At 37.0% G+C, this 27,142-nt stretch overlaps 1 protein-coding gene across 3 annotated transcripts in view; it reads right to left on the reverse strand.

The window, feature by feature from the left end:
• Window positions 1-27,142, reverse strand: part of CADM3 (cell adhesion molecule 3) — a 465,173-nt gene that overhangs the window by 161,981 nt on the left and 276,050 nt on the right. For all 3 annotated transcript variants that reach the window (XM_053705518.1, XM_053705514.1, XM_053705521.1), the window contains one exon: window positions 3,220-3,360. In XM_053705518.1, coding sequence (XP_053561493.1) covers window positions 3,220-3,360 — 141 coding nt within the window. The remainder of the gene's footprint in view (window positions 1-3,219; window positions 3,361-27,142) is intronic.

The raw sequence follows: 27,142 nt of genomic DNA on the forward strand, positions 1-27,142 counted from the left end.
TTTGGTACAATGAAGAGATTTGAATAAAACCCCAGCCCCTGTTCCAGAACTGGAACTGGCATAATTACTCCAGCCAACTCTAGATCTGAAACACATTTCAGAAATGCTTGAGCCTTTGCTGGATTTACTGGGACACGGGAAAGAAAAAATCTCTTTGCAGGAGGCCTTATCTTGAAGCCAATTCTGTACCCTTCTGAAACAATGTTTTGAATCCAAAGATTGTGAATTGAATTGATCCAAATTTGTTTGAAAAAACGTAATCTGCCCCCTACCAGCTGAGCTGGAATGAGGGCCGCACCTTCATGTGGACTTGAGCTGGTTTTGGTTTTCTAAAAGGCTTGGACTTATTCCAGACTGGAGATGGTTTCCAAACTGATACCGCTCCTGAGGGCGAAGGATCAGGCTTTTGTTCCTTATTGTGACGAAAGGAACGAAAACGATTATTAGACCTAAATTTACCTTTAGATTTTTTTATCCTGTGGTAAAAAAGTTCCTTTCCCTCCAGTAACAGTTGAGATAATAGAATCCAACTGAGAACCAAATAATTTATTACCCTGGAAAGAAAGGGAAAGCAAAGTTGACTTAGAAGACATATCAGCATTCCAAGTTTTAAGCCATAAAGCTCTTCTAGCTAAAATAGCTAGAGACATATACCTGACATCAACTCTAATGATATCAAAGATGGCATCACAAATAAAGTTATTAGCATGTTGAAGAAGATTAACAATGCTATGAGAGTTATGATCTGTTACTTGTTGCGCTAAATCTTCTAACCAAAAAGTTGAAGCTGCAGCAACATCCGCTAAAGATATAGCAGGTCTAAGAAGATTACCTGAACATAAGTAAGCTTTTCTTAGAAAGGATTCAATCTTCCTATCTAAAGGATCCTTAAAGGAAATACTATCTGCCGTAGGAATAGTAGTACGTTTAGCAAGAGTAGAGACAGCCCCATCAACCTTAGGGATTTTGTCCCAAAATTCTAATCTGTCAGATGGCACAGGATATAATTGTTTAAAACGTTTAGGAGTAAATGAATTACCCAAATTATTCCATTCCCTGGAGATTACTTCAGAAATAGCATCAGGGACAGGAAAAACTTCTGGAATAACTACAGGAGATTTAAAAACCTTATTTAAACGTTTAGATTTAGTATCAAGAGGACCAGAATCCTCTATTTCTAAAACAATTAAAACCTCTTTAAGTAAAGAACGAATAAATTCCATTTTGAATAAATATGAAGATTTATCAGCATCAACCTCTGAGACAGAATCCTCTGAACCAGAGGAACCACTATCAGAATCAGAATGATGATGTTCATTTAAAAATTCATCTGAAAAATGAGAAGTTTTAAAAGACCTTTTACATTTACTAGAAGGGGGAATAACAGACATAGCCTTCTTAATAGATTTAGAAACAAAATCTCTTATGTTAACAGGAACACTCTGAGTATTAGATGTTGATGGAACCACAACAGGTAATGTAACATTACTAAAGGAAATATTATCTGCATTAACAAGTTTGTCATGACATTCATTACAAACAACAGCTGGAGGAATAGATACCATAAGTTTACAACAGATACACTTAACTTTGGTAGATCCAGCACCAGGCAGCGTTTTTTCCAGAAGTATCTTCTAACTCAGTGTCAATCTGGGACATCTTGCAATATGTAATAGAAAAAACAACATATAAAGCAAAATTGATCAAAATTCCTTAAATGACAGTTTCAGGAATGGGAAAAAATGCCAGTGAACAAGCTTCTAGCAACCAGAAGCAATAAATAATGAGACTTAAATAATGTGGAGACAAAAGTGACGCCCATATTTTTTAGCGCCAAAAAAGACGCCCACATTATTTGGCGCCTAAATGCTTTTGGCGCCAAAAATGACACCACATCCGGAACGCCGACAGTTTTGGCGCTAAAAAACGTCAAAAATGACGCAACTTCCGGCGACACGTATGACGCCGGAAACAGAAAAAACTTTTTGCGCCAAAAAAGTCCGCGCCAAGAATGACGCAATAAAATGAAGCATTTTCAGCCCCCGCGAGCCTAACAGCCCACAGGAAAAAAGTCAAATTTTAAGGTAAGAAAAAAATTGATTTATTCAAATGCATTATCTCAAATATGAAACTGACTGTCTGAAATAAGGAACGTTGAACATCCTGAGTTAAGGCAAATAAATGTTTGAATACATATATTTAGAACTTTATACAAAAGTGCCCAACCATAGCTTAGATTGTCACAGAAAATAAGACTTACTTACCCCAGGACACTCATCTACATGTAGTAGAAAGCCAAACCAGTACTGAAACGAGAATCAGTAGAGGTAATGGTATATAAGAGTATATCGTCGATCTGAAAAGGGAGGTAAGAGATGAATCTCTACGACCGATAACAGAGAACCTATGAAATAGACCCCGTAGAAGGAGATCATTGAATTCAAATAGGCAATACTCTCCTCACATCCCTCTGACATTCACTGCACGCTGAGAGGAAAACCGGGCTTCAACCTGCTGCAGAGCGCATATCAACGTAGAATCTAGCACAAACTTACTTCACCACCTCCATAGGAGGCAAAGTTTGTAAAACTGATTTGTGGGTGTGGTGAAGGGTGTATTTATAGGCATTTTGAGGTTTGGGAAACTTTGCCCCTCCTGGTAGGAATGTATATCCCATACGTCACTAGCTCATGGACTCTTGCTAATTACATGAAAGAAATTAATTTATCAGGTTAGTTCTTACATAAATTATGTTTTTCTTCAAGTCCATAAGGGTCAAGCCATGCATGTATTTTAATGCTTATTTAAAAAGAAATACAACAAGCAAAGCATATGGAAGTGCACTGCAGTAAACACATTTATTATGAAAAATAATATTTTATTGATGTAAAAAAAAAAGGTATGTGAAATTGTCTCCTGGAGAACTTCTCACCTATAAAGCATGTATAGCTATTTTAATTACAATGGAATTTACCATAAAACAGAAAAACATAGTGTAATTAGGTGCGGATTTGTGTGGCTGAGATGTGTTCGCTTATTTTCTAATTAGCAATTCCGCTAGAAAGTGTGGGGGGGGGATGGGGCTCTAACAAAAAGTTTTTTAATATATATACTTAAATGTCTCTTTAAGCTGGCAAAATACCTTGACTGTTGCTACAAGTGACTTTTTATGATTATGTAGAAATAAATCTTGGCCTTATCATACACAGAATAAATTACCTCTTTTATCCCCAAAGTAAAGAGTCTGCTGAGCTGGATTTGACCACTGCAAGGAAGACTCTGCGTGATTTTCTACTGTACATTTTAGGGTTGCTGTACTTCCTGTCAGAGCCACCTCATCAGATGTGACTGGCTGATGGGCTGTGGGGACAAGACAACAACCATGAATATATTGAGACATCATAATACATACAACACTTCATTTTACATTTAATATACACATTGTTATTGTATACCTTCCCATATTGCAAACAGATCACTACCAGGGCTAGATATGTCACTCTAACACTAAGCACAAGTTAACCACATGCTCCATGAGTATTAATCCAATACCCAGTCATGTCACCACTAAAAGTACACTCACCACTGCCAGCCTACAAAATTCCCACTTAAAGGGACATGGAAGTCTAAAGTAAATTGTCATGATTCAATTTTAAACCTCTTTGCATTTTATATCAAATTCACCACATTCTTTTAGTAACCTTTGTGAAATGTAACTTCCATGACAGAATACTGTGGTAGCTTAGGAGTGTGCACATGTCTGAAACATTATATGGCAGCAGTGTTTGCAACATTACACATACATAGGTCAAAATACATGCACACAGTGGTGTATTTATGTTTTGTGCTGCCCTAGGCACCGGCCTTGTTGGCCTAGGCCATAATACACCCCTGCATGCACACTTACATTTCTCCAAAGGATACTGGAATGTAAACTTGAGAAATAAATTGTCCCCCCCCCCTAACTTCTACACTATATGAATTATAAAACATTCATTTTGACTTCCATGTTATTTTAAAAATATCCTATACCTTCCCCAGTACAGGTGTCACTGCGAGTAAAGATGCACAGAAGAATTTGCCTGCATTGACTAATAAGAAATCCTTTACTGATGGCTGAGCGAGTGCGAGAAATATGATAACTTTTTGACCCTCTCGTGACTTGCAGTTTAAGCCAGAGGTTAGTGTGAGGGATCAACTGAATACAATGCTGGATTTACAGAGCTGGTAAAGGGTGGGTGTGAAAATATTCTGATAAGCACATTCCGACAGAGTCACAACAACTGCTAGAATGTGAACTAGGGGACATATCATGTATTTATTTGCGCAAATGATGAACTTTGTATAAATGAGGCAAATGTTATCTTATTGTATTTAAAGGAACATTACACCCAAACTAAATGTTTTATAAAATGCTTAATCATGCATGCTAAAAAATACAACAAAACATGCTTTCATTATTTGCTATCTTTTCCTGTGATTTACTGCTGATTTCTTTCCATTGCTCCCCTGAGAGGCTGAACTGTACATCATAGATTCCAGATCATTGACCAATCAACATGCTCAACTAGTTCGAGAGATCGTTTTTATAGATCTCAGCAAAAGAGATTGACCACAAAAAATGAGATTTGATAAACATACTCAAGAGGATTTTAAAAAAGGTACTTCCCTTTTTACAAAATGTAAATGTTAATTTGAGTGCAGATCATTTAAAATGCAATGCTTACACTCAGACCTACACTATGGGCCCCATTTATCAAAGACTAGATGAACAAGGTTCACATCCGCGAACCTGTTCGCCTGTGATCACAGAAAACAGGCAGCAATTTGCTGCCCTCATTTACAATTGCACAAGCATCTCCTTCTGCAATGCTGCCCCCCACCTTGACTACTGCAACTCTGTCCTCTCTGGTCTCCCTAGCTGTTGCCTAGCTCCTTTAAAATACATAATGAATGCCTCTACCAGGCTCATCTTCCTTACACGTCGCTCTTCATCTGCTGCTCTCTGCCAATCCCTTCACTGGCTTCCTCTTGCCTCCAGAATAAAACACAAAATTCTCACTCTGACACACAAAGCCCTCAACTGCACTGCTTCCCCCTACATTTTAGACTTTGTCTCCAGATACTCTCCCTTTTGTCCCCTTCACTCTGCTCATGACCTCCTACTCTCCTCTTCTCTTGTTACCTCCTCATATTCCCATTTACAGGACTTCTCCAGACTGGCTCCCATCTTGTAGAACTCTCTGCCTCGCTCCACAAGACTCTCCTCTAGTTTTGAAAGCTTCAAGCGCTCCCTAAAGACTCTACTGCCGCCCCTTGCTCATGCTAGCCCAATGGTACGCGAGTAGGGGTTGTTAATCATCCTGGGTGATTTTTATCCACCAGCTATGAGCTGCTAATGGCTAATGACCGCTGCTTCGTAACTATTGGCTGCAGGCTCACTCATGCAAGCTTGCAGTGAAGGGCCTCCAAAGTTGTATACACATCCTGATAAATGGAGCCTTATGCCTCTATATTATCTCTTTAATTTATAATTTTTGAAAAGAAAAAATGGGGTGTGTAATATGCATGGTACTATGATCATGTTTCTTACAATGAAAATACTATATGGATATGTATTCTGTCACAATAAAACCTATCTATATATGTACAGAGAACATCTAGTGTAGTGAAATTCTACTGAATGTATTAGGGGTGAAGGAATGCTAAATAATGAGTCCATTGGCATTTAAAAGGACATATAACTGCCACTTATACATTCTGCTGTGTTAAGGGAAATGCCTAGATAGGAGATGACCATTTACAACATGCTTATGAGACTATTTAACAAGCCAGTGATAAAAAGGATTACAACCACATTGCATTTTCCATTTTAACCTATTTATGCTGTGAAGTTGTAGTGAGCAATCAACAAGACAAAAGCTACATAGGATCTATGACACTCAAGCACACAGAAGATATGATGCACTTATTATTAAGAACTAAACTGAAGTGAGAAAAATGGAAAAGCTCTCCAGTAAATAGGTCCTTTCCCAGCCCAGAAGTGCATTACACTAATGGAGGGTCAGTCAAGAGAGAGAGAGAGAGAGTAATACGGTGCTAAGAAATCATGTGAGAAGTGTAGTTCCAGGCAGTGCATATTTACTCTCTGTCTTTTTCTCTTGCTCTCGGATTCAGTCTCTAGCTTCCTGGTTCTGTAGAGCTTTGCAGTGAAAATGCACCTTTTACCCCTAAAAGGGGCATGTTACCAAAATGTTCAAGCACTTTAAAGTGATGCAGCATAGCTGTAAATATCAGACCAGAAAATATTTTTCACCAACATTTCCTCAGTAGCCACATACAACATTTGAAAAATGTAACAAATGTTAACACATTTGTTTGTTTGGAATGTTTGTACAACATTCTAACATTTGTTTAATGTAATAGTATTTCTAATGCTTTCTCTAAATATAATATTAGATTCAAATTTTTCTAATAATGAAATTTGAATAATGCAATATTCAAATTCGAAAAATTCAAATTGATATATTTATAATAGTATTTCCATAACTCTCTTTAAATGTAATATTTAAATTATGCAATATTCGAAATAGAAACATTCAAATTGATATATATTTATCTATTATGTATCAATTTACTAAAGTCCCTACCACATGAACTATTGAACTGAATAGTATTTGTTAAATCGAATGTTACATTCAAAATTTCGAATGTGGTTATCCGATCTAATTTTGAACATTCGAAAATGAAAGCAACATTTGAAAAATGGAAAAAAAACATTTAATTACAGAATTTTAATGGATTTTCATTCTTATCAATATTTGATTGTCCAAAACAAATATCCACTGGACTATTTGTTCTACCAAATGAATTACACTTTTAGCACATTCGTCCATCCCTAAAAGAGATTTTAAAAACCAAGTTAGGATGCGTGTCTCAAGACTTACAAGGGAACATGCATTTGGCAAATGCGGACACAGTTACTTTATTTCCATCCCCAATTTAAGGAAGTTTACTTTGAAATATTGTGAGATATATGGTGAAATCACATAAGATCACAGTAAAACAAAATGTGAACTTAACACTGATAAAGCTGATTGACTGTTTTTTTATTTTATCATGCAGTAGCTGATGGGTAACTACTCACATAGCACTTACTCTGAGCTGAAGATATTATGAGATAACATATCTTCCTTTTTAAATTGAGGTGTTCATTTGATATTTTCTAGTCAGCTTTTTACAGATATTCTGCATCACTTTCAAGTCATTTACCATACGGGTATCATGCCCCTTTTAGATTTTTTAACCTAGAATAGCCTCAGCTTATATGTACAGGCAACAAACATATATAAATAATATATATACATACAGCAATTACAAATTTACGAAACCACAAAAATGCATACAAGAGCTTATATTACATTTACATGAAAGGCTGTTCAAATAACCATTCTGTTTTTGCTGACACCATACCAGTGGGCAAATTAAATAATTTTACATTTTTACATTATTGTGTTGCTGTCATCATGATATATTACTGGTTTGTAGTTTATATAACTAAAGAATAGGTTGAGGATAGAACGGAACATTGCACTGAATATTTGTCTATCAAATACTGTATAACAGTTATGGTCAAGGTCTTAAGGGCCACTTCTAAATTTACGGTAAATATTAAACATACACAAAAAATTAAAGATAATCCTTAGTGTATATATATATATATATATATATATATATATATATATATATATACACATCTTGCTTTGTGATGAGGGCAGTTCACAGAGAAAATATGGTTTATTTGGCATAAAAAAAGAAAAAAAGTATTACAATACAATTTAAAATATTTTCTTTCAGACAGTAACATTTTTAATACAGAAAAAAGGATGAAATTGTCTCATGCTAAAAAAATATTATTTAGTTGCTTCAGTAGCCTGTTATTGTAGTTCATGTTTATTTTCTTAGCACAAAATAATAATAATATTTCCTTCCAAATAAAGAGAATGATTTTTTAAACTGGTATTTGCAAGGAAGTGAGGAGACAGAGCTTTGATAAATCGTGTGAATGTGGAGGGACATTCATGAGAAGACAGGAAACCACAGGAAAGGTTAAAGGGACATGAAACCCAAATATTTTATTTCACGATTCAGAATGAGCATGCAATTTTAAACAACTTTCCAATTTACTTCTATTATTTAATTTGCTTCCTTCTCTTGTTATCCTTTTCTGAAAGGTTTATCTAGGTAGGCTCAGGAGCAGCAAAGAATCTAGATTCTATCTGCTGATTGGTGGATGCATATATATACAGATTGTCATTGGCTTACCCATGTGTACAGTTAGAAACCAGTAGTGCATTGCTGCTCCTTCAACAAATTATACCAAGTGAATGACGCAAATTTGATAATAGAAGTAAATTGGAAAGTTGTTTAAACTGGTATGTTCTACCTAAATCATGAAATATTTTTGGGGGGTTTCATGTCCCTTTAAGTGTTCATTTATTTTTTTAAAGAGAAATTCTGAAAAATAAAGTGATCCGCTTAAAGGGTTAAACAGACAAAATCATATACCTGCAACAACTAAGTGCTGCTCTAGAAAAGGATGTAGATGGCTATTGCAACATACATAAGTATGCAGCTCCTGATTGGCTCAAAAGAACATTCTTAGATAACAGAGCATAGTAGTGCACTTAGTGTGCAACATTTAACAATGTTTAACATCTTTACAAAGGTCAAACACATAATAAAGGAAAGAAAACAGCATAGTCTGAATAGAATGTAAATCAAGGACTATTAAAAAGAAATAATGATGTTATATTGATTCTAGACAATGTAACTGCTATATTCATGGTGGTGCACTTGCAGATTCAGAAGAAGGGGTGGTACCTACTGTGGTTTCAGTCAACAGGAGAATGCAAATTTGAGCTTGCTTTTTTTAGCACTAACTTGTTGGTGAAAACAGTTCCTATTTGGGGTATTATTTTATGATATCTTCATAAAAAGTTACACTATTTGGCATTCCTTTGTTTGTTTGTTTAATAGCTAAATAGAATGCTGTTTTAAAGGGACACAGAACTCATTTTTATTCCCTCTTAGGGCTAGATTACGAGGGGTACCCTAATTTTTGCTTGCAAGTGATATCATTTTTATCTTGCCAGTTTGCGCTTCAGAAGTAGTGCGCAAATTACAAGTTGAAAGTAAACGCGTTTGCTTGGGCACAATTTTATGCGCATCGGGGTAGCACAACCTCAGATCTCTGGTTAACTGTTACGCTTGAATAAAAAGTTGTACAAAATACATAAAAAATACATTAAAAATGACAATTGCACTCATAATAACACCATTTAATAAAAATTGTTAAAAAAAATGAATTCAAAAGTTATAAGGGTTCAAAGATATGAGGTTTTTAGGTGTTAGATTAAAAAAAAGGACTGCTATGGCTTTAACATAGAAATACATACATATACATGTCTAAATATATATGTATGTATGTATATATGTATATATATATATATATATATATATATATATATTTGTTTGTACATATGTATTTATACGTGTATATATTTATTTACATACATATATACACATATAAACACACAAATACACATATAGATAGATAGATAGATAGATAGATAGATAGATGATAGATAGATAGATAGATAGATAGATATAATTGCATTGGAGCCCTTGGCAGTTAAGTAGATGAAAACATGTAAAATCGTATTTATGCAATATTCATATTTAATAAAATGTTATAAAGTGTTTTTTGAATGTAAATATTTCGCATTCCAATGTTCTTCACAAAGGGGAATATGTTGTATTTTAAACATATATTCCTATATATTTCTGTATATATCTATAAATAATTAGAACATATTCTTCTGAAGAACATTGAAATGTAAAATATTCCTATTTCATGTCGGGTTAGCATGCTTGTCAGGTTTGTGTGACTTGTTGAGTTTTTTCACTTTTGTTGCTCCATTGAAGTCTATGGGAAGATACGTGTACGCGGTCACGATAGTTTAAGTTCCACTTTGTACGCACGTTGGGTTAGCGCACAAGTAGAAACATTTTACTTTCAACATGTAATACCCATGGTACCCAACAGGAGCAAAAAGCTGAAGTCAAGCGTAGTTATAATGTGAATGGGATCGATAAATAGCGTTCCACTCGTGATCTAGGCCTTAATGTGCTCCCAGCTGCATAGTGTTAAATTTATTGGAAATCATTTTTTAGGTTTATACTTTAATTGGTATAGCTGGGTTTGCTCATCAAAATGACTGCCCATTATGAAAATTTCAATACCTAATTATTGACCTTTGTGTACAGAGATAACCAAATATGATACTGAGGTTTGCTCTCCCTTGAGGCTCAGCAAACTTTTAACGAGCATGCTCTTGAGAACAAAAACAGATAATTAAAATACAAAAATAAACCCAATGGAGCACATTTCCATACATTTAATAATCTGCAACTGATATAACAAGTAATTGGAAACATATTAAAAGGACATTAAACCCCTCAAGATTTTGTGTGTGTGTGTGCTTGTCACTTGCTTCTAACTGCAGCCAAAAAGCAAATTATGTAACCAGAAATGCTGTTTAGGCATTTTTCAGTATTTTAAAAGCCTATTAAACAGATTTTCTTTTTATACTGCTCTAGGAGGCATTTGACAGAACACAATTACGTACACAAAACCAAGAGGTATTTAATATCCCTTTAAATGGAAATACATTTTACAATGGAGTATCCCTTTAAGTATAAATGCTGCAGTCAGTTGTTGAAAATGTCGGTCAGAAAAATACATTTCAGTCATTTCTGAATTTGTTTAACAAAAAACCCTTAAGTATGAAATATTTATGTTCTACAGGCAACATGCGGACCCACATACACATTTGCACTGATATTTTGGTTCATTTTGATACTAGGTGGGCTGCTTTTAGCTCACCTTTGTCTATGAGTGAATAAGCCCTTTCCCTATCATTACTGCACTTTGGTTCTTGTACAAACTGACCCAATAAACCTTCTCACAGTCATTAGTACGAGTTCTACACTCTAATGCACACGAACAGAAAGAATTACTACAACGGACTCCCCTTACAAGGCTAGTACTTATGTAAAAAGCTTTACTGTGTAAAATCATCAGTACTGGATAATCTTTGCTCTTCGGGGTTGCTTTGCAGTAATGGTTTTGTGTGTTCAGGTAATTTGTTGTAAGTATATTACATTTCCCTTGTGCCCTGTGACTGTGTTGAATTCAAAGCATCATATCTCTGTACTGAGAGGGCGAGTGCAAAGGAGACTCTCTGAGGGGGCGTAGCACTGACAGTGCTAAACATAAAATCATTTTTTTAACCCTTTGAGTGCTAAGCACTTTCCCACCTGGGTGCTAAGGTGATTTAAGGTTTTTTTTTTTGTTTAAAAAAAAAATGTTTGATTATTTTTTTTTTTTACTTTTGTATTTAGGTTAAGCGATTACCTTTCCAACGGTGGGTCTTGAGGGTCTGTAGCTGCTTAGATGCCTGAGATACAGGCATCTACTCAGCATGCCCCCTCCTTTTCCTATACTTTGCATTGTAATGATGACATCATCACGTCATTGCATGTGACGTCACTGCGCAAAACGTGAACCCCAGTGATGCCTGTCACTATGCAGGCCGGATCGCCAGGGTAGGAGCCCCCAGATCTCCCTCAAGGTGGGAGAGTGCTAGCGACGGCTCTGAGCCATCATTAGCACTCAAGGGTTAAATTCAGTTCAATTAATTCCATAGGAGCTAATAACTGAAGCTGAATATCATTATTTTTTGTAGAATTTTTGCTTCTCGAAATAAATGTATCGTTGTGCACCATATATAGGGCACAAAAGGGTTCCATTAGTTATTTAATAAAATGTTACCTAATTTGGAAGTGAAACTGACAATTTTTTGAGTGTGTTACAAACTATATAATATCTAAAATATTGTTAGAATACATCTGTTAAAGAGGTATTCAGCTCAATGTTAAATCCCTCATAAATGTTTAATAATGATGTGTATATTATACTTTTATCAATTTTCCAGACATTCAATAGAGGAAATAAGATACTTAGGGGTAGATTTATTATATGTCGGGTGGACATAATTTGCTGTAGCCCGACATCGTTAAATGCTGAGAGCATAAGCTGTGGGCATTTAACATTGCACAAGTATTTCTTGTGAAATGCTTGTGAAATGCTGCCCCCTGCACATTCACGGCCAATCAGTCGCTAGCAGGGAATGTCAATCATCACTGATCGGATCGAGATGATTGCAGTCCGCCACCTAAAATGTGGCAGACAAGTTAAGGAGCTTCTTAACATAAGATTCAGAGGAGCCGGAAACTTTGGACAAAGAGAGCAGATGTCCTTCTGGCAGTGCACAAGGAGCCGAGTAATTACTTATGGCAGTGCACAGCTTACTTAAAAGGGACAATACACTGTAAAACTGTTTTTCCATTACTGTATTTCCAATGACTTATTATACCAGCTGCAGAAAATAGAATGTATGAGAAACTGCATTTTCAGGTTTATTTGTGTATATTAAATTGCTGGTTTTGTGCTTTGACACCAAAGCCTATTGAAATGGGTTGAGCTTGCAGGTAAAACAAGATTTCATTATGTTATCACATTGTGTACATACACTTGCTTACTAATCTTATATCTGTTGGACTCGCAGTCTATCGGTCTGTCAATATTTTCTAAAAAGGGGGCGGCCAGTGGCGATATGTCTCCCATTGAATATAATGTGTAGCGCTATGTCAGCAAGAGCTATGTCAGTGCAAGAGCACTAGGTGGCAGCACTTTTTCCTGCCATATAGTGCTCACACGCCTACCTAGGTATCTCTTAAACAAAGAATACTATGGGAACAAAATAAAATTTGATAATAGAAATAAGTTTTTGGGTTTTATATCCTTTTATATTAGTTACATTTCCTTTTACTGACAAATATTATGCATATCTAAAATTCCCTTTAATGTCCATGTAAGTAGTTTAATTGTTTTAAATGAGCAAGAGTATTTCAATTTGTTTATAAACTCAGTTATTTACACATTTTTTATCCACCCATTTATACATTTTCCAAATATCTTTTCCCCTTTTTATATTTGTATGAAAATATCCCACACTACTGAACAAGTATGAAGTTCCTGTCGGATGAGGAGGAGTGAATTTCTGTTTGGCTCTTTTCCTTAACTAGACATAGATTAAGCTAATAAAAACAATTAAAACAAACATGAGCTGCCAGTGTGTAAAATAACATTCACATAACCTAATGCACTGTGATATTTATTTATTTATTTTTAGTTCTGACAACTTGAATGAAAGGAAGAAGAAAATGTCCAATAATCGCCGTGATTTTCAAATCCAGTCTTGAAGATGAACCAATGGGTCAGATTTTAATGATATCTGAACTATTGCAAGGTAAAATGATCACCTGACTGGGTTAGTAACTATGGTTACTGATCAGCTGATTATTTCACCTTTGCTCTAGTTCAGCATTGAAATATGCATTCGTTTTTGTACAAATACACATTCCTGACGAAAATCAGATTTTCGTTTTCATTTTAACAAAACCAATATCCAAATGAATGCACAAAGAAAATGATAGAAAACAAAATAAATACTGACAAAAATCATCAGTATTCATTTGTTTCATTTATTTTTTTTTATTTAAGGGTTTAATACTTACCTTAATGTGCTCTGAAGAGCATGCTAACCTGATCATCTTCTTGCCGGAGTCACAGCCGCAGAAACAGGAAGCTTAGAGCGCTCTGCTCCCAGGACCTACACTTTAGTTAGTGCAGCTCCTGGGATCCGTGAACGTTAAACAAGCAATTAGCACGACCGGGGCTCTGACAAGAAGAGGATCGGGTTAGCGCACTCTCCAGAACTCGTTAAGGAAAGTATTGTAGCTACAGGTGAACTTTTCACCTGTTGCTTTGAAATAATTACATTAGTTTTTAACTAAAATTCAGTATTAGTTTTGTTTTAAAATAAACAAATGCAGCCACCAAATATTCGGGAAATGAATTTCCCTGAATATTCGGAAAACAAATTTAATCTGTAATGAAAATGTCTTGGCTGCACATCTCTAGTTCAGAGTTCAAACCTGGCCCATTGGTGTACCTTGAGGACTGGAGTTGAAAAACGTTGCATTATATAACTGTCTGGCATCTGATAAGTGGTCTTCTGCTTATACTGTATATATATATATATATATTGCAATTTTGCACTTTATATTAGAATTAGCAATCTACTATGGGGTAGATTTAACAATAGCGGATCATGTCCAATCGACATCGCTAAATGCCGACAGCATACGCTATCAGCATTTATCATTGCACACACATTTCTAGTGAAATGCTTGTGCAATGCTCCTGCTCACCGGCAGCCAATCACGCGCTAGCAGGGGGTGTCAATCATCCCAATCGTATCGGATCGGGATGATTTCAGTCCACCACCTAAAAGGTCTTACTGCTTCTTAACTTCTGATTCAGGTGGACCTGAAACGATGGGCGTAGAAAGCAGCATCAACTGCCTAATAAACCTGCCCCTATATCTAGGTGAATCTTTTTAAAAAATATAAGATAAATAATTTACATAGCTTTTTCTGCAGTCTCGCAATAAATGAACAAACCATTTGAGTGTAAACTAAATCTACACACATTAATATGTAGTTGCTTAAATTATTTTTCAATGGCAAAACTCACTCAGCCACTTGCCTTATTTAGAGAAGCTAACACTTGCCACAGTTTTTTTTATTTTTTTATAAAACGTGACCAATTGTGGACAGATATGTAGATTTAGGCATTTGAGTCTTTAGGGGCAAACACAATTTTCATTGTTAAAGAGACATTAAACTTATAGAACATATCAGCAATTAAAGGGATAGGAAAGTCAAAAATACATTTCCAGGATTCAGATAAATCACGTCATTTTAATATACAGGTACTTTTACATTTACTTCTATTTTCAAATTTACTTTGTTCTTTGTCCTCATTTGATGAAAAATAATATGCACATATCCTACAATACTGGGAGCTAGATGGTGATTGGTGGCTACACACATTTGGATCACCCTATGTGTTCAGCTAGCTCCCATTAGTGCATTACTGCTCTAGAGCTGAATGTAACTCAGCACCTGATCAGTCATTTAGAAAAAAACATATCAACTGATTTATCTACAAAAATTACCATAGTTTTTAATGGTGGATTTCTGCTGAAACCATTGGCTAAGGCTTGTGATTGACCCCTCTGTGTTTAATACCTTTGCAGGGGTTAAACAGTTATATACAAGCAATAGTGCAATAATAAAATATTCTAACATAGAGCATTTTCTTTTTGCACTTTTATATCACTTTATGCACTGAATTGCAAAAGAACTGTTTTTAAATCATTTAACCACTGCCATTTTGTTTACACACTATACAAGGCATTGCAAATCAAGGGCAGACAAGGGATTCGCAGATAAGGATATTTTGACCAGCACCATTTCAGTACCAACATTTAAAGGGACACTCAAGTCAAAATTAAAATTAAACTTTAATGATTCAGATAGATCATGCAATTTTAAACAACTTTCCAATTTACTTCCATTAACAAAATGTGTGCAGTCTTTTTATATTTACACTTTTTTAGTCACCAACTCATACTGAGCATGTGCAAGAATACACAGAATATACGTATATGTATTTGTGATTGGCTGGTGGCTGTCACATGATACAGGAGGAGTGGAAATAGCCATATCTTTGACATTTGTCAGAAAAAAATCGACTACTCACTTGGAGTTCAGACATTGGGGCCGATTTATCAAGGGCCGAATGGCCCCTGATGCCCCTGTTTCTGTACGATCCTTCAGGCTCGCGGGAAACAGAAGTTATGAAGTAGCGATCTTAAGACCGCTGCTACTTAACTGGTCCGCCGCCTCTGAGGTTGCGGATATCAATCCACCTGATCGTGTACGATCAGGTTGATTGACACCCCCTGCTAGCGGCCGATTGGCCCCGAATCTGCAGGGGGCGGCATTGCACAAGCATTTCACTAGAACTGCTTGTGCAATGTTAAATGTTGACAGTGTATGCTGTTGGCATTCAGCGATGTCTGGCGGACATGATACGCTACAGCATATCATGCCCGCGAGACTTTAATAAATCGGCCCTTAAGTGCTATTGCATTGTTTGTTATCATGCATTTGTTGATTATGCAAATCTACTGTATGCACTGGTCCTTTAAGTGGTAATGTATTTTAACTTTATTTTAGAGTCTAATAAATAGCCCCAATCACATTCAGGTTGGTGTCAGTTGAAGAGTAACTGCTCTCCAAAAATATCTATTTTGTTCTTGCTTTATGGAGGCTGGAAGCAGACACATTATTCATAAAAGTCTTCAGCTCAGCTGTGAATGAGAACAAAGATAAAAGTACTGGATGGTACATTGTGCTGTGCTCTATATAAAGAGACACAACCTATACCCTGATCTGATTTCAAAGTGTGTGGAGCCTCTGAAAAATGGTGTCAGCCCTATGTATGTGGATAGGGGATAACATTAAGGGGCCGATTTATGAAGATGCGGATGGACATGATACGCTACCGGCATTTATCAATGCTTGTGCAATGCCACCCTCTGCAGATTCGTGGACAATCAGCCGCTAGCAGGGGTGTTAATCATCCCCATCATATCTGATCAGGATGATTGCTGTACACCACCTCAGAGGTGGTGGACGAGTTAAGGAGACCGCTGCTTCTTAAGTTATGTTTCCGGCGAGCCTGCAGCTACAACAATCGGCCCCCAAGGCTGCTGAATGTAACACATATGAACAAACACACCTAGGCTGCATATTAAACATGAAAGTAGTAGATTGTATGCAATGCACATAAAATCCATTGTGAATTTTGTAAGAGGAAAACATAAAGCAAAATTTCAGGTCAAACTATGGAATTATGGTTTTGTATTAAACCCCCAATGACCTTTGGCCTGTAACGTTACAAGAAAAAAAATGAAGTTAGTAAGGTTTACTTCCCTTTTATTAAAGGGACATAATACTCATATGCTAAATATTGTGAAAAAGATGCAGCATAACTGTAAATAACTGACAAGAAAATATCCCATTGGCCATGAGCATATATATGTATATATGTAAAAAAGAAGATATTAGGAGGCCTATTTATCAAAAGTCTGTTGGACCTGATCCGACAGTGCGGGCCAGGTCCGACAGACCTCGCTGAATGCAGAGAGCATTACGCTCTCCGTATTTAGCATTGCACCAGCAGCTCTTGTGAGCTGTTGGTGCAACGCCGCCCCCTGCAGATTCGCGGTCAATTAGCTGCTAGAAGGGGTCAAACTTGATCGGGTTGAATTGTGGCAATGTTTGTCCACCTGCTCAGAGCAGGCGGACAGGGTTATGGAGCAGCGGTCTTGGGTATCATGTCCCTTTAACTCTATTACGCCTGGTAAATACTTGTTATGGTCATCTTTGCCAGTACAGTGCAAAGTAAGTGTCTGTCGGTTTTGAATACCCAGTTTGCAGCAGTTTAACCTTTCTACCATTTGGATGGGATCTGTTTTTAAGCAACTCTCTAGTATTGCCTCAGATTGCAAAATGTATTGAGTTCTTGGAGTTGACTGTGCCATTTAACTACACTTAGCTTCTACACTTGATCAAAATTTCTCTGGCATGGAGAAAAGTCAGGCATTTTTTTTTACCATATATTATAAGGTAGGTGTCTCTTCTTCACACCCATAACCCTGCATAGTGAGATGAACAAATCTCAAGCTAAATAAAATTTGTGTTTCTAAAATAATTTGAGGGACCTCGCCGTAATGCTGAGAATTCTTAGCTCATTAAAGGGACACTCAAGTCAAAAGAAACTTTTATGATTCAGATAGCGCAGGCAGTTTTAAGACACTTTCCAATTATTTCCATTATCAAATATTGCTCAGTCTTTTTATATGCACACTTTCTAGGGAACAAGATCCTACTGTGCATGTGCATGGGGACAAGCTCACAGGGTATATATATATTAGTCTGTGATTGGCTGTCACATGATACAGGGGGCTGGGAAATGAGAGAAAGAAAGAAATCTACTGCTTATTTGAAATTTAGAGTAGGTGTTAAATCATTGTCTTTTTATTATGCACTTGTTAGTTATGCAATTCTAATGCATTGAGTGGTCCTTTAGATCATCAAGTCTATAAGTCCATGCCAATTAACAATCAACATGAGCTAATTACACTTCTATGATTTTATGTGAAAATGATGTAATTAGGGAGATAATCAAAAATATAATTTGTCATCTTGTCAGTGGACAAGAGAACATAGTATCATAGTATCACATCTTCAATTACTGAGTCATCCACATGACATACAAAAATTAAACAAAATAAATAGAAATTGTTGTAAAGAATGTTCAGTGATGGCTTCTCCTTGCCTCTCCTCCATATAGCGCAGTTAACATATTAACAGCTTCTCTCATCCTGAATATGGAACACTGTACCCCCTTCAATGCACCATTGGCCACATAGTGGCTTTTGTGACATCCAATCTCCTTATAGAAGCCAATAGAAGCTCCATTTTGGTGAATGGCCTGATTTGCTCTAGAGCCATAGTTGTGCCAATGGGGCATATTTATCAAGCTCTGTATGGAGCTTGATGCCCCTTGTCCATAACATGTCTGCCTGCTCTGAGGCTGTGGACAGAAATAAACCGGATTAAATACGATCGGGTTGATTGACACCCCCTGCTAACGGACAATTGGCCACAAATCTGTAGGGGGCGGCATTGCACCAGCAGTTCAGAAGAACTGCTGGTGCAATGATAAATGCCGACAGCGTATGCTGTCGGCATTTATCGATGTGCGGCGGACATGATACGCTACTTCATATCATGTCCGCTCGCACATTGATAAATATGCCCCAATGTCTCTCCATTTCTTATAACGAATGTAACTCTCCTCTTGGACATATTCAATGTATTTTTATACCCCTGTTCTGACTGGTGGCTTTCCAAAACTTTCACTCTAATGTTTTTCTACAGTACCTTGGTTTTCATAGTGCGGTTGCTTGGCTTTCCAGAAAAAGCTTTATTTAATCTTAGATCATTTAACACAACTGCACACAGGTGATCTCCATTCAAATAATTATGTGATACCCAAAGCCATCTGGCTGCCTTCTACTTTAATCTATCATAATTAAGGATATGAAAACTTATGCAGTCAAGATTTAGAATTTATTTTCTAATGTATTTAATTAAAAATATTTTTTAATGATTTAAAATCTATTTTATTATAATGGCCGACCGCCATCTCCGTAATATATTGCCTTATTATTTTAAGAATAATAAGCAGTAGCCCAGACTAACACACTTTTGTAAAACCAAATTACAAGTATAATATTTAGTTTCCTTGCATTTATTAGAATGACAGAGATAAATTTTGTGAGCACTACTTTTTAAGCATCCTTTGAATATACATAAATTTAACTTTTACATTACTCAGCACTCACCTACTAAGCTTATTTTAAACATTACATAATACTATTGATAGTGGGTTTTGACCTCTAATTTGGGAATTCCCCTTTAACAATTCATACCCACAGTCCTCAATTCTTCAGGATTGTCTCTCTCACTTTCTCTCTCTCATAAAAACTGATAGAGACAGAAGTAGGTCAAGCCACTGGTGCTCTGACATTCGCAGGCAGCTGCTGGGGCCTCATTAGTTGAATTTAGCAGACACATCAGTCCCTGCTCTACACCCGATAGGAGACCTGCAACTTTAATTGCACGAAAAAGGCCTCCTTCTAATTAGACTAGTCCTAATTACAGCCAGCTTGTTAAGACTGGTGGATCTCCTGTTATGTATACTGAAAAGGATACCTTTTTTGTTTGGCCACAGGGCAATTTAACCCACTAGATACAAATAGTTTGACATTGGACTACCATAATCCATTATTATGTCATGTACTTAGGCTCCCAGCATGTGTCAAATTCTCTCAAAAAAGCATACACACAGACACATAGACACCCCCCCCCCCACATATATATATATATATATATATATATATATATATATATATATATATATATGCTACAAAATTTTGTGCCACTATACAATTAAATAATAATAATATTTAGTCACACAAAATTAAAGAAAATACAAAAATCTTATACATTCTGTATTCATTACCAGCAGGTATTTTAAGTGGTTATGATTCAGGCAAATGTTTAACAACTATTAAGAGCAAAGACTCACTCAGACTGTTCCAAGAATCCTATGGGTGAAGTCTTCAGAAACTCTCTCAAAACTCTTTCATGATCGCTCTCTCTATCCATCTATCTATCTATCTATCTATCTATCTACCATCTATCTATCTACCATCTATCTATCTATCTATCCATCTATCCATCTATCTATCTATATATATATTCATATATTTTGAGTGTGTAGACTCCCTTTGATGACTCTTGGAGACACGACTACTTAGAGATGTTTTGTAAGGCATACGTATCCTATGACCACTTCCAGAAAACTTTAGGTGAAAGACTCCCTTAGATCATTTTGCAGAAACCAAGAAAGCCAAAGCTTGAGAAACAATTTGGAGATCACCTAGTAGAATATCAACTACATCCATTCAGAGAAAAATAGTTTACATGACAGTGTAAGGGACATAATACTTATATGCTTAATCACTTGAAAGTGATGCAGTATAACTGTAAAAAGCTGTCAAGAAAATATCACCTGAGCAACACTAGCTAAAAAATGGAAGATATTTTACCTCAAAATGTTTTCAGCTCACCCGAGTAAGTGATGTGTAAAACAGTTATACTTCAGCTGCTGTCCAGCTGCAAATTGAAAAATAAACAAAATATGCATCAGCAGTCTTTGCTGTGATCCCATGAGATTTCATTGAAATATCATGAGAATTCATAGAATTTACTTAATTTGAATAGTAAAATAACAATAATAAGTGTGCCTGCACTTGACAGATGCTGGCTGCTTAAAGTCTCTTTACAGTGGGGTGTTACTACGTAGGACATTTAGGTATTATCACCCTTTAAGATATGACCAAGAAATCATATATTTCAGGCACATTCATCAAATGATCGCTCTCAAAACCTTTCACTTGAAACCTTGAGAAACATCTAGAGATAATCCAACACAAACTTACTTGTAGAATTAATAAGATGAAAACACCATTGAGTATTCAAGACACCAACAATAAATAAAAATCCCCATCAACCCAGAATCTTAAAATCAGCTTAATCAGTTATTCACTGCCTTTCTGTACTCACAGAATTCTTTGAGAGTAGTCTTTGAGCGTAAAGACCAGTTAGCCAACCAGACCTTAAATTGCTGTAGAAATACTACCATACATCTCTCTCTCTATCTATTGGGTACTTATAGAATACTTATAGAATGCAAACTAATCACCTGTGAGGGTCTCAAGGCACTAAGGTGCTTTCCAAACTGTGTGTCGTGACACATTAGTGTGTCGGCAGCAGTGTGTAGGTGTGTCCCTGCTTCAGCACACATTTTTTTTAATTTAATTTTTTTTCTTTACATTTTTTTTGGTTTCCGACTTTCCGCCTGCCTGATACACATATAACATGGTTGACTTGTGATTGATACCTAGTGGGTCACAGATCATCTTAACCTATTGGCGCAGCTCAGTGGGAACCGAAACTATTCCCATTGGTGGCTTTGGCGGCACTTTGGCTCCTGACTGCACGTGTAGGGGGGTAGTTATCAAGCCGTCAACCTCAAATACGCTGCGTATTCCGCAGCGTATTTGTGGCGAGGCTGATACGCCTTAGTTATCAAAGGCTCGAGACCGGCAAAAGTAGAATTTTGTGACGTAAGCTTCGATCCGCCGGACTCAGTCCGACACAGATCGATTCTTACGTCACTCCAGATGTTCCGCACACAAGTGCGGCACAATCTCACTACTTTTGCTAGCTATCAAAAAACTAGCAGGTACGCTCGGCACTTTTACGGCCCAGCGTACCTGGTTTTCAAAGCGCCAGCCTGGAGGCGGCGGATCCCATAGGAATCAATGGGAGTCTGACCATAGCGAAAGTACAAGTTCGCTGCTGACAGACATCCCATTGATTTCTATGGGAGCTGTCTACACCTAACACCCTAAAATGTACCCCGAGTCTAAACACCCCTAATCTGACCCCCCCTACACCGCCGCAACTAAATAAAGTTATTACCCCCTAAACCGCCGCTCCCGGAGCCCACCGCAAGCTACTCTATACATATTAACCCCTAAACCGCCGCTCCCGGAGCCCACCGCAACTATAATAAATGTATTAACCCCTAACCCGCCGCTCCCTGAACCCGCCGCAACCTATATTAAATGTATTAACCCCTATCCTGCCCCCCCTACACCGTCGCCACCTATAATACATTTATTAACCCCTAATCTGCCCCCCCTACACCGTCGCCACCTATAATAAATTTATTAACCCCTATCCTGCCCCCCACTACGCCGCCGCCACTGTAATAAAATTATTAACCCCTAAACCTAACCCTAACCCTAACGCCCCCTAACTTAAATATTAATTAAATAAATCTAAATAAATTAACTCTTATTAACTAAATGAATCCTATTTAAAACTAAATACTTACCTTTAAAATAAACCCTAATATAGCTACAATATAAATAATAATTATATTCTAGCTATCTTAGGATTTATTTTTATTTTACAGGTACCTTTCAATTTATTTTAACCATGTACAATAACTATTAAATAGTTATTAACTATTTAATAGCTTACCTAGCTAAAATAAAGAGAAATGTACCTGTGAAATAAATCCTAACCTAAGTTACAATTACACCTAACACTACACTATACTTTAATAAATTATTCCTATTTAAAAATAAATACTTACCTGTAAAATAAACCCTAAGATAGCTACAATGTAATTAATAATTATATTATAGCTATCTTAGGATTTATATTTATTTTACAGGTAACTTTGTATTTATTTTAGCTAGTTAGAATAGTTATTAAATAGTTATTAACTATTTAATAACTACCTAGCTAAAAGAAATACAAAATTACCTGTAAAATAAATCCTAACTTAAGTTACAATTAAACCTAATACTACACTATCATTAAATTAACTAAATAAACTACCTACAAATAACTACAATGAAATACAATTACATAAACTAACTAAAGTACAAAAAATTAAAAAAGCTAAGTTACAAAAAATAAAAAATTAAGTTACAAACATGTTAAAAATATTACAACAATTTTAAGCTATTTACACCTAATCTAAGCCCCCTAATAAAATAACAAACCCCCCCAAAATAAAAAAAATCCCTACCCTATTCTAAATTACATAAATTTCAAAGCTCTTTTACCTTACCAGCCCTTAAAAGGGCCATTTGTGGGGGCATGCCCCAAAAAGTTCAGCTCTTTTGCCTGTAAAATAAAAATACAACCCCCCCCCAACATTAAAACCCACCACCCACATACCCCTAATCTAACCCAAACCCCCCTTACAAAAACCTAACACTAATCCCCTGAAGATCATCCTACCTTGAATCGTCTTCACTCAGCCGAGCCACCGATGGAACTGAAGAGGGCATCCGGAACGGAAGAAGTTAATCCTCCAAGCGGCGCTGAAGAAATCTTCCATCCGATGAAGTCATCATCCAGGCGGCGCTGAAGAAGTCTTCGATCCGGCCGATGTCATCTTCAAAGAGGCGCTGAAGAGGTCTTCTATCCGGGCGAAGTCATCTTCCAAGCCGGGTCTTGAATCTTCCTTCCGCCGACGCGGAACCACCTTCTTCACCGACGGACTACGACGAATGACGGCTCCTTTAAGGGACGTCATCCAAGATGGCGTCCCCTCAATTCCGATTGGCTGATAGGATTCTATCAGCCAATCGGAATTAAGGTAGGAAAATCTGATTGGCTGATGGAATCAGCCAATCAGATTGAGCTCGCATTCTATTGGCTGTTCCGATCAGCCAATAGAATGCGAGCTCAATCTGATTGGCTGATTGGATCAGCCAATCGGATTGAACTTGAATCTGATTGGCTGATTCCATCAGCCAATCAGATTTTCCTACCTTAATTCCGATTGGCTGATAGAATCCTATCAGCCAATCGGAATTGAGGGGACGCCATCTTGGATGACGTCCCTTAAAGGAGCCGTCATTCGTCGTAGTCCGTCGGTGAAGAAGGTGGTTCCGCGTCGGCGGAAGGAATATTCAAGACCCGGCTTGGAAGATGACTTCGCCCGGATAGAAGACCTCTTCAGCGCCTCTTTGAAGATGACATCGGCCGGATCGAAGACTTCTTCAGCGCCGCCTGGATGATGACTTCATCGGATGGAAGATTTCTTCAGCGCCGCTTGGAGGATTAACTTCTTCCGCTCCGGATGTCCTCTTCAGTTCCATCGGTGGCTCGGCTGAGTGAAGACGACTCAAGGTAGGATGATCTTCAGGGGATTAGTGTTAGGTTTTTGTAAGGGGGGTTTGGGTTAGATTAGGGGTATGTGGGTGGTGGGTTTTAATGTTGGGGGGGGGTTGTATTTTTATTTTACAGGCAAAAGAGCTGAACTTTTTGGGGCATGCCCCCACAAATGGCCCTTTTAAGGGCTGGTAAGGTAAAAGAGCATTGAAATTTATGTAATTTAGAATAGGGTAGGGATTTTTTTTATTTTGGGGGGGTTTGTTATTTTATTAGGGGGCTTAGATTAGGTGTAAGTAGCTTAAAATTGTTGTAATATTTTTAACATGTTTGTAACTTAATTTTTTATTTTTTGTAACTTAGCTTTTTTTATTTTTTGTACTTTAGTTAGTTTATGTAATTGTATTTCATTGTAGTTCTTTGTAGGTAGTTTATTTAGTTAATTTAATGATAGTGTAGTATTAGGTTTAATTGTAACTTAAGTTAGGATTTATTTTACAGGTAATTTTGTATTTCTTTTAGCTAGGTAGTTATTAAATAGTTAATAACTATTTAATAACTATTCTAACTAGCTAAAATAAATACAAAGTTACCTGTAAAATAAATATAAATCCTAAAATAGCTATAATATAATTATTAATTACATTGTAGCTATCTTAGGGTTTATTTTACAGGTAAGTATTTATTTTTAAATAGGAATAATTTATTAAAGTATAGTGTAGTGTTAGGTGTAATTGTAACTTAGGTTAGGATTTATTTCACAGGTACATTTCTCTTTATTTTAGCTAGGTAAGCTATTAAATAGTTAATAACTATTTAATAGTTATTGTACATGGTTAAAATAAATTGAAAGGTACCTGTAAAATAAAAATAAATCCTAAGATAGCTAGAATATAATTATTATTTATATTGTAGCTATATTAGGGTTTATTTTAAAGGTAAGTATTTAGTTTTAAATAGGATTCATTTAGTTAATAAGAGTTAATTTATTTAGATTTATTTAATTAATATTTAAGTTAGGGGGGCGTTATGGTTAGGGTTAGACTTAGGTTTAGGGGTTAATAATTTTATTACAGTGGCGGCGGCGTAGTGGGGGGCAGGATAGGGGTTAATAAATTTATTATAGGTTGCGGCGGGTTCATGGAGCGGCGGTTTAGGGGTTAAACTATTTATTTAGTTGCGGAGAGGTGCGGGATCAGCAGGATAGGGGTTAATAATTTTATAATAGAGGGCGACGGTATAGGGGGGGCAGGATAGGGGTTACTAGGTATAATGTAGGTGGCAGCGGTGTCCGGGAGCGGCGGTTTAGGGGTTAATACATTTATAAGAGTTGCGGCAGGGTCTAGGAGCGGCGGTTTAGGGGTTAATACATTTATAAGAGTTGCGGCAGGGTCTAGGAGCGGCGGTTTAGGGGTTAGTAACTTTATTTAGTTGCGGGGGGCTCCGGGGGCGCCGGTATAGGGGGCAGAACAGTGCAGTTTAGTGTGAGTGCTTAGTGACAGGCTAGCAATAAAGCTGGGAAAAAGCCGAAGGGCAGCGAGATCGGATGAGTGATAACTGTCACAGTCCGCTGCTCATCGCCCCGCGGCTTTTTGACAGCTTTATTTGATAACTTAGGCGAACGTATTCAAGGTCCGCGGCGGCGAAGGTAGGCGAGCTTAGGCGGGCGTATTGGGCCGGCGAAGCCAGAAAAGTAGACGGCTTGATAACTAGCCCCCGTAGTCTCCTCAATCGGCTCATGACTGCATGTGTAGCCAGTGAGTGGGATAGCAGTGTGTTTGCAGCATGGGCAGTAGTCAGTGCAACTCACAGAGCTCTGAGGGTGGCAGATTAAACGCTGAGCTGAGGTCAGAAGTCAAAGTGTTGGGGGTTTTTTGCAGCTAGCTCCCAGTAGTGCATTGCTGCTCTTGATATAGGGATAGGAAGTGGAGGCTTAAAAATACTTGATGATAAAATGCGAGTGTCTTTATCTAATATTCCACCAAATATTCAGAAACTGTGTTAATCCCATAAACCTCATACATCCTATTAAAATAGTAAGTAGCTATTGGTGATTAAAAATTTTTTAATTCTTGCACATACACACTGTTACTTGTAAATACATTTCATTATTATATAATTTATGTATGTGTCTGTATCTCTTAAAACAAGTTAGTTTAACCTCCTGTTTGCTAGTACAACTGAATTACTGTGTCTCGAAATTATGTAGGTTTTAAAAGTGTGTCACCAACATGATAAGTTTGGAAAGCTCTGCACTAAGGGAAAGCGGAAAGGGGGAAAGGGGAGAGGGGGAGGCGATGGGAGTTCAGTTGAAGAGCCAGGTTTTGAGGTCCTTTCTGAACTTTGTAAGGGAGGTGGATTGTCTGAGGTGCAGCGGGAGGGTGTTCCATGTCTTTGCTGCCATGTGGGAGAAGGATTTTCCGCCGCTGTGGATTTGCTGATGCGGGGGATGACTGTGAGTGCTTGGTCGGCCGATCGGAGTTGTCTGGTCTGGGTGTAGAAATTTTATTTGATGTATTCGGGTCTGATGTTGTGTAGGGCCTTGAATGCATGGGTAAAGAGCTTGAAGGTGATTCTCTTGTTGATGGGAAGCCAGTGAAGGTTCCTTATTTGTTCTGTGATGTGGCATTGCAGAGGGATGTTGAGGATGAGTCTGGCTGAGGCGTTCTGGATACGTTGGAATCTTTTTTGGAGTTTGATGGTG

The sequence above is a fragment of the Bombina bombina genome, chromosome 1 (assembly GCF_027579735.1).
Source record: "Bombina bombina isolate aBomBom1 chromosome 1, aBomBom1.pri, whole genome shotgun sequence".
NCBI classification, from domain to species: Eukaryota; Metazoa; Chordata; class Amphibia; order Anura; family Bombinatoridae; genus Bombina; species Bombina bombina.